At 41.0% G+C, this 9,658-nt stretch overlaps 1 protein-coding gene across 1 annotated transcript; it reads right to left on the reverse strand.

Moving 5' to 3' along the window:
* Positions 1 to 3,380: 3,380 nt before the first annotated feature.
* Positions 3,381 to 4,531, reverse strand: LOC309560414 (carbohydrate sulfotransferase 6-like; the record flags this gene model as incomplete). Its single annotated transcript, XM_082264050.1, has 1 exon — positions 3,381 to 4,531. The coding sequence occupies exon 1, from the start codon at positions 4,527 to 4,529 to the stop codon at positions 3,381 to 3,383; it is 1,149 nt and encodes a 382-aa protein (XP_082120176.1). The 5' UTR covers positions 4,530 to 4,531.
* Between the last annotated feature and the right edge of the window lie 5,127 nt (positions 4,532 to 9,658).

A 9,658-nucleotide genomic window follows, 5' to 3' on the forward strand; every position in this document is an offset into this window, starting at 1 on the left:
GGTGAGTCCACTAGGATCTTTATTATGTTTTTCTGCAAAATGTCTAGATAGATTATGTTTGGGAAAACCTTTTTCTATATTTTTAATATGTTCCCTTATCCTGATATATAGGGGCCTGGTGGTCCTCCCGACATATTGGAGCCGACACGGGCACTCGATAAGGTACGTAACATGATCTGTACGGCAAGTTATTGACTTATAAATATTAAATTCTTTCCCGTTTGTCCTGGATTTGAATTTTAAGGTTTTTCTAGGTTGTCGTCTGTTGGTTTTGCATGCAAGGCATCTGTTACATCTGATGAATCCTTTGATGTCATTAAACATTTTAACTGGTTGGGGGGGGATCTACTACATTGTAAACATACTGATTTCGTAGAGAAGGTGCTTTCTTGTATATGAACTTCGGTTTGGTAGGTAGTAGTATCTGACTTTAGTATCGGCCAGTATTTCTTAATGATACGTTCCGTCTCTCTAAAGTTTCTATGATAACCACTACCAGTGATGAAAGCTATATCTTCTCTTTTCTGATGTGAGTGGTTTTTATTTATTAGTAGGTCTTCTCTGTTCATGCGTGAAACCATTTCCCTGGTATTAAGTAGTGTTTCTTTATTGTAACCCTTTTCTACGAATCTTTTAAGTAGTGTTTCTGATTGTGTCCAAAAATCCTCAAGGTTATCGCAGTTTCGCCTCATGCGTATAAATTGACCCTTTGGGATATTTCCTTTCCAGTTAGGGTGATGACAGCTCGTGATGGGTATGTACCCATTTCTGTCAGTGCTTTTGAAGAAAGTCTTGCTTTTTAAAACCTGTTGATCTTTAAAAATTTGCAAATCCAGGTAGTTGATCTGTTCTTGACTCCAATTTCCTGTGAATTTAATCCCATAAGGATTATTATTGAGCCTGGAGAAGAATTCTTGTAAGGTGTCTTCAGTGCCTTTCCAAATGATGACGATATCGTCTATGTATCGTCTATAAAAAATATGTTCTGGAATATTTTGGGTATAAACAAAGTTTTCTTCTAACATGTCCATGAGTAGATTGGCGACACTTGGCGCATATTTGGCTCCCATGACTACTCCTTTTGTTTGGAGGTAATAATCTCGGTTATACCAGAAAAAATTATGGGGCATTGCTAGTTTCAGGCCTTCCATAATATATTGTATTTGTGCGTGTTTCAACTTAGTGCATTCCTGTAGTGCTTTGTTCACTGCTTCCAGGCCAGGCCTTCCAGGCTAATACTCGTGTAAAGCGAGTTTGCATCGATGGTTGCTAAAATACATTCTTCTGGAATTTGAATAGTTTTAAGAGTCTTAATAAGATCAGTGCTATCCTTGAGATACGACTTGCCCATTTTGACTGCAGGTTGGAGATAATTGTCTAAGTATTTGCCCAGTCTTGACAATAATGAGTCCACACCGCTCAAGATTGGCCTGCCGTGTGGTTTCTGTGCGTCTTTGTGAATTTTTGGTAAGTAATATATCACCGGCATTTTACTAGATTCAGGCATTAAGTATTGGGCTTCTTTCTTGTTTAATATACCAATATCTTTTCCCTTTTTTATAAATTCTCTAAGTTTTTTCTTATATAGTTTGGTGGGGTTGCCCTTCAGTTTTTTATATGTATCTGTTAATTTCAGCTTCGTAATCTGTTTTGTTAAGAATGACTAATCCTCCACCTTTATTTGCCGGGCGGATCACAATATTCTTCTTTTTCTCCAATTGTTTGATGGTATGTTGAATATAGTTGTATTTTTTCGAATGGGTATTAATTTTGCGTAGATCTGCTTCTACCATCTTTTTAAATGCTCCAATACATTCTCCGCCTGGAACTTGGGGATTAAAAACAGAGTTATTTCTAAGGCCTGAATGTAAAAAAGTTGAGTCATCTGGGGATTGGGTAGGGCCTTTTAAACTAAAATGTTTTTTAATATTACGTTTTCTTAAAAACTTGTGCAAATCTATAAAAACGTTATCGAGAGATGTCCATGCACACCGCCCAGGTGGCATGCAGAATGCAGGGTTCTGGGAGGACGTCCATGGACACCCCCCCCAGGGGGCATGCAGAAGTCAGGGTTCTGGGAGGATGTCAATGGACATCCCCCAGGGGGCATGCAGAAGGCAGGATTCTGGGAGGATGTCCATGGATGCCCCCCCGGTGGGCATGCAGAATGCAGGGTTCTGGGAGGATGTCCATGGACACCCCCCAGGGGCATGCAGAAGGCAGGGTTCTGGGAGGATGTCCATGGACACCCCCCAGGGGGCATGCAGAAGGCAGGGTTCTGGGAGGATGTCCATGGACACCCCCCAGGGGGCATACAGAAGGCAGGGTTCCTGGGAGGATGTCCATAGATGCCCCCAAGGTCTAGGCAATATAAAAGACAGGTTTTTTTCCGGTAAATGTAAGTAGAGTACCTGAATTTCACTTTGGGGTCTATTTCTAAAAATTCACTGTACAGATCTGACAAGCTTTCGCAATTTTGTCTAAAATGATTATTATCTTTGATCGTCACTGTCGTCTAGTGGCCATAATGCAGTATTTTCCTGGTTAAGATATTTCTGAATGAATACTGCATTATGGCCACTAGATGGCACTTATGGCCATAGAAAGTTAAAAGAAAATTATGTAATTTCATTTGTGATTTTGTAAATGTTTGTCACATTTTTACAGTGAATTCTATGTAAATGATGGAGTTGATTTACTAAAAGTAGACAGTGAAAAATCTGGTGCAGCTCTGCATAGAAACCCATTGCCCATTTTTTTTTTTTCAAAGCTTAATTGAACAAGCTGAAGTTAAAAACTGATTAGCTACCATGCACAGCATGCTCAGATTTTGCAATCTCCAGTTTTAGTTAATCAAACGCTAGGCATCAACCTTTACAGCAGAGCTCAGAGAGGCAGCAGGAAAAGCAGCACAAGGAGCCAGTTAGATGTGCTACAGTGGAAGGATTATGCAGACAGGAGGAGAGACCAGGCTGTTGGAGGGATAAGCTAACGTGGTGGAAGAAGCTAGTGTGCTTATTCTCCTTTCACTGTCCATTCACAGAGTGGTGTTGGGGAGACCTGTAAAGAAGGCCATAGACTGAGCCTTTTCCTTTCCTGTAACCATGGGATGCAGAAAACAAAATCGCTTGATTCCCCAATCCATACAGATTCCTGCAATTGCGTCATCCCGGCGGGGGGTCGGGGGAAGCTGTTCCCACCAGGAGAACACAGTGATTAATAGCCCCTGGCAATAATCTATCAACTTGGGTACATTCAGCCTGCCTATACATGGTTCAAATCTTGGCCGGTTCAGCCAAGTGAATTAAGCAAATTCACCAGTGAGGACTCTTTACAGTGGCATCTGTTGGCTGAGTGAAGAAGAGATCATGGAACTGACATTAGCCAGTTTGTATAGTTCCCTCCAATGACCATTCCTCATTTACAAAGTCCAAAGTCATATTTTTTTGTTCTATTTCGGATTTTGCTGGCCTGTAACCAAACAGATCCATGACCTCTTTGCAGTTCTTTTGAATCTGTTCTACAAAATTAAAGTTCAAAACGGTTCTCCATTTTTGGGCCACCTTTGAAGAGTCTCTTGAGAAAGTCATGATCCCATTTTTATCTGCTAACTCCTCATGGGTGATATTGTAAACCCACCGTTCCAGGTCTTTGGTTAGATGGAGGCCAGCAAAATTGAAAATTTTTTTAACATTTCTAAGAGGTTCGTTAGAAAGGTCCTCGTGTCGAATAGCCATGTATCGTCCTTGCAGCACCTCAGCTACTTTAGCCATGTTGTTGATATCAACCTGAGATTTGCAAATCTTCGCCATAACCCGGCTTACTGTAATATTTCCATTTCCTTCATTCCTAAGTACAATCTTATCATCAATGTTGAGATCAATGGATTTCCTTGACAAAGCAACAGCTCGAGGGTCCCTCACAAGGTGCAGAATACGAAGATCAAGAGCGGGGTCTCGGAAAAGGGGAAGCAGAACAGAAAGGTTGAAAATCCGGACCACTTTCATTACCACATGGCTGTAAGTCATGCAAATCTCTGCCATTTCATCCAGTAAAGTTTTTCCGCAATGTTTGTAGCACTTTAATCGGTCATAACCTTCAGAAGGCATAAAGGCTGCACAAGCTGGTGGGGTACAGAGTGCTCGACTTTGTTCAAAGAAACCTAAATCAGAAATGTCTTTTCCCCCATTAGGAAGATAGTGATGAAGAGAGGACACATCACAGGTGAAAAGTGATCGTAGAAGATCCCTTAAGGGAAAATGTAGCAGCTCGGAACTTTCACCCGGGAGCTTCATCCAGATGTTACGTCCAGGCTCAAAGAGGTAAAAGACGTCATTGTGATGGTTGAAGATCTGTCCAAGGAATGAAGAACCTGATCTCCAGGATGACACAACAAGAAGGTGGACCGGTTTATTTTTGGGAGAAGAGTGTGTATAGGAGGGAATTTTGATGAAAAAAAACAGGCTTAGAGAGAAGAAAGATAACAATATGAAGGGGAAAAATAAATGTTTACGGAGTGGTGGCATCATCAGAAATCAAGAACTAGAATGGCCTCGGAAGATCAGGAAGCCTAAAATCCAATGAGCGATGAAAAACTGGAGCTGTAAAAGAGAGTAAAAAATGATGAGGATTAGTAAATGGGAATTACAGAAGAAACTAGAGCTTATGTCCAGCCAAGACTTATTCTTTTTTTTTTTTTTTTTTTTTTGGAGTGGAGAAGGATTAGAAACCCATGTTAGCTTTTTGAGATTCTGTTACAGTGCCTTGGGAAAGTATTCGGCCCCCTTGAACTTTGCGACCTTTTGCCACATTTCAGGCTTCAAACATAAAGATATAAAACTGTAATTTTTTGTGAAGAATCAACAACAAGTGGGACACAATCATGAAATGGAATGAAATTTATTGGATATTTCAAACTTTGTTAACAAATAAAAAACTGAAAAATTGGGCGTGCAAAATTATTCAGCCCCTTTACTTTCAGTGCAGCAAACTCTCTCCAGAAGTTCAGCGAGGATCTCTGAATGATCCAATGTTGACCTAAATGACTAATGATGATAAATAGAATCCACCTGTGTGTAATCAAGTTTCCGTATAAATGCACCTGCACTGTGATTGTCTCAGAGGTCCGTTTAAAGCACAGAGAGCATCATGAAGAACAAGGAACACACCAGGCAGGTCAGAGATACTGTTGTGGAGAAGTTTAAAGCCGGATTTGGATACAAAAAGATTTCCCAAGCTTTAAACATTCCAAGGAGCACTGTGCAAGCGATAATATTGAAATGGAAGGAGTATCAGACCACTGCAAATCTACGAAGACCTGGCCGTCCCTCTAAACTTTCAGCTCATACAAGGAAAAGACTGATCAGAGATGCAGCCAAGAGGCCCATGATCACTCTGGATGAACTGCAGAGATCTACAGCTGAGGTGGGAGACTCTGTCCATAGGACAACAATCAGTCGTATACTGCACAAATCTGGCCTTTATGGAAGAGTGGCAAGAAGAAAGCCATTTCTTAAAGATATACATAAAAAGTGTTGTTTAAAGTTTGCCACAAGCCACCTGGGAGACACACCAAACATGTGGAAGAAGGTGCTCTGGTCAGATTAAACCAAATTCAAACTTTTTAGGAACAATGCAAAACGTTATGTTTGGCGTAAAAGCAACACAGCTCATCACCCTGAACACACCATCCCCACTGTCAAACATGGTGGTGGCAGCATCATGGTTTGGGCCTGCTTTTCTTCAGCAGGGACAGGGAAGATGGTTAAAATTGATGGGAAGATGGATGGAGCCAAATACAGGACCATTCTGGAAGAAAACCTGATGGAGTCTGCAAAAGACCTGAGACTGGGACGGAGATTTGTCTTCCAACAAGACAATGATCCAAAACATAAAGCAAAATCTACAATGGAATGGTTCACAAATAAACATATCCAGGTGTTAGAATGGCCAAGTCAAAGTCCAGACCTGAATCCAATGGAGAATCTGTGGAAAGAACTGAAAACTGCTGTTCACAAACGCTCTCCATCCACCCTCACTGAGCTCGAGCTGTTTTGCAAGGAGGAATGGGCAAAAATTTCAGTCTCTCGATGTGCAAAACTGATAGAGACATACCCCAAGCGACTTACAGCGCTACAAAGTATTAACTTAAGGGGGCTGAATAATTTTGCACGCCCAATTTTTCAGTTATTTATTTGTTAAAAAAGTTTGAAATATCCAATAAATTTCGTTCCACTTCATGATTGTGTCCCACTTGTTGTTGATTCTTCACAAAAGATTACAGTTTTATATCTTTATGTTTGAAGCTTGAAATGTGGCAAAAGGTCGCAAAGTTCAAGGGGGCCGAATACTTTTGCAAGGCACTGTAGGTTTGGTCTCATTTATTTTTTTTTACTGTTACAACAGATTCACCAGACAGGAAGTGAGAAAAAAAAATCTGCAATAAAAGTATGATGAGGGTTTTTGCCTTCCCCAACACTAATGCAAGAAAAAGGCATTTTTATTTCTGCCCGTGCTGCTCCTGAGGATTTGCCTTCACTTCCACCATCTGGTGAAACCTTTGTCACTGAAATTGTTACTGAACCCCAGATAGCACTAAAATAAAAGCCAACAGAGGTTCTTACTCTATCCAAACCTAAACATTTACATAGTTATAAAGGTAGTCTGGCTAAAAAGAGACACAAGTCCATCTAGTTTAACCAATAGAGGAAAAAAAATGTTATATATACAGTATCTCACAAAAGTGAGTACACCCCTCACATTTTTATAAATATTTTATTATATATTTTCATGTGACAACACTGAAGAAATGACACTTTGCTACAATGTAAAGTAGTGAGTGTACAGCTTGTATAACAGTGTACATTTGCCGTCCACTCAAATTAACTCAACACACAGCCATTAATGTCTAAACCGCTGGCAACAAAAGCGAGTACACCCTTAAGTGCAAATGTCCAAATTGAGCCCAAAGTGTCAATATTTTGTGTGGCCACCATTATTTTCCAGCACTGCCTTAACCCTCTTGGGCATAGAGTTCACCAGAGCTTCACAGGTTGCCACTGGAGTCCTCTTCCACTTCTCCACGATGACACAACGGAGCTGGTGGATGTTAGAGACCTTGCGCTCCTACACCTTCCATTTGAGGATGCCCCACAGATACTCAATAGGGTTTAGGTCTGGAGACATGCTTGGCCAGTCCATTATGTTTACCCTCAGCTTCTTTAGCAAGGCAGTGGTCATCTTGGAGGTGTGTTTGGGGTCGTTATCATGTTGGAATACTGCCCTGTGGCCCAGTCTCCAAAGGGAGGGGATCATGCTCTGCTTCAGTATGTCACAGTACATGTTGGCATTCACGGTTCCCTTAATGAACTGTAGCTCCCCAGTGTCGGCAGCACTCGTGCAGCCCCAGAGCATGACACTCCCACCACCAATTGTCCGTTAAAGTAACACAATGCCGAAATCGCAAAATATGGCCTCGACATTAAGGGGGAAAATCTTCTGGTCCAGAAGTGGTTAATACCTTAGTCATGTCTTTTTTTCACAGGTGCAAAACGCACTGGAAACACGTCCAAAACATGGTTAAAAACACATATGCGTTTGAGCAGTCCCCCAAACATGTGCAACTGACCAGTTTGAAGAGTTCCAAAGGATTTAAGGGATGCATTTTTATTTTTTTCCGCTTTTCTATTTGAAGAACTGATCGGTGTGAAAGCGTCCTCAGTCAATGGAGAGGCATCAAAAGCGCATCGAAAACTGATCAGTGTGAAAGCAGCCCACTCGATCAAGTGCTGTGCCCGTCTATAGCGGCTCTCCCCGCTCTTACGGGCTTTGCTGAGGCAATGGGAGCCATTATAAATAAATCCACCTGCACTCTGGGTATCAAACAAGTACACATAATAACAACAGCTATCATAACTTGCAGGTAACAAACATCAATAAATGAGATAAAATGCAGCGCTTGTTTATATGTGAGCAAAGTCCTTCACAAAAGTCCATATAAAGTCCAATGAAGCTAGGAACATGGAAGGCACCTCAGGTGTGTATATAACATCACAAGAAAGTGATAAGAAGAAAAGGGGAGTCCTTCACCTCCACCAGAGCACACAGAGCTTCTTCCCTGAAATTTTGGACCACCTAAGATATACCGTAAGTGGTCAAACAGCCCCTTAAGTGCCTTTAATATTACACCAAGAGGCGGTTCTGTTCTGCTTTCTGATATGCATGAGTTGGCTTTCTGATATGCATGGGTTGGCGATCTGACTTTTGGAGCGATTATCCATGAGGGAAGACTACATGTAAGTCATAACCCCTATGGAGCTTTCCTGGGAATCTGATGGTGTCTAGTGGTGCTGTTTGACCACTTATATCTTAGATCGCAGATTTACTGTGGCAGGGCAGCATCCTGCACGAGCCATCATACCTGTAAATCGGCTCGTGCTCTGGACCACCGGCAACCCGCTCTTGCTGTGATTGGACACAGCGGGAGCCAGTCAGCAGGTCCGGCCAATCCACCCATCGTTCGGAGGAGAGGCAGAACGGCGGACTGCTTATGGAAACAAGGCAGGCTGCCATTCTGTCAGAGAGGAAGACAAAGATCTTGTGCTAAGCAGAAACACTGATCTCTGTCTTCCTCCAGTTAGGCCACCCCCCACACAGTTAGAAAGCACTCCCTATGAGCACACTTAACCATTTGATTGCCCCTGATGTTAACCCTTCCCTGCCAATGTCCTTAGTACAGTGAAAGTGCATTTTTTTTAGCACTGATCACTATATTGGTGTCACTGGTCCCCAAAGAGTGTCACTTAGTGTCAGATTTGTCCGCCGCAATGTCGTAGTCCCATTAAAAATCACTGATTGCCCGCCATTACTAGTAAAAAAAAAAAAAATTATAAAATAAAAGTTCCATAAATCTATTCCATAAATTGTAGACTCTATAACTTTTGTGCAAACCAATCAATATACACTTATTGGGATTTTTTTTTAACCAAAAATATGTAGCAGAATACATATTGGCCTAAATTAATGAATACATTTGATTTTTTACATTTTTTTTTTTTTTACATTTTACATTTACATTTTTTTATTGGGAATGTTCTATAGTATAAAGGAAAAAAAATTATATATTTTTTTCTAAACTGTCTTTTTTTTTGTGTATAGCACAAAAAATAAAAACCGCAGATGTGATCAAATGCAACCAAATGAAGCTCTATTTGTGGGAAAAAAGGACATCAATTTTTTTGGGTACAGCGTCGCACGACTGCGCAATTGTAGTCTAAAGTAACGCAGTGCTGTATCGCAAAAAAATGGCCTGGTCAAAGTGATGTGGATGTGAAGTGGTTAAGGAATCTTACTCTCCCCTCTTCAGAGGTTAAAGCAAGTGGATCCCCTGTATAAATGACTGAGAGGATCACAGGATTTTGTAGGGCAATATGTATGATGCCATTTGCTCAGTTGCATATCATCATTTACCCAATAAAAAATCATACTACTCTGTGAGGCAGCAGATCTCAAACCGTAATTCTCTGTGTTGTTCTTAGTAACTAAATAAAGGTATCCCTGACTCCAGGAATTATTTGTATTTAATACTTACATTGGTCCAGCTTGGATGATGAGTCTCTGGGAACCTGAAAATCATTGTAGCAATTGGCCTGACTACATT

The sequence above is a fragment of the Pelophylax lessonae genome (assembly GCF_965119305.1).
Source record: "Pelophylax lessonae genome assembly, chromosome: 7".
NCBI lineage: Eukaryota > Metazoa > Chordata > Amphibia > Anura > Ranidae > Pelophylax > Pelophylax lessonae.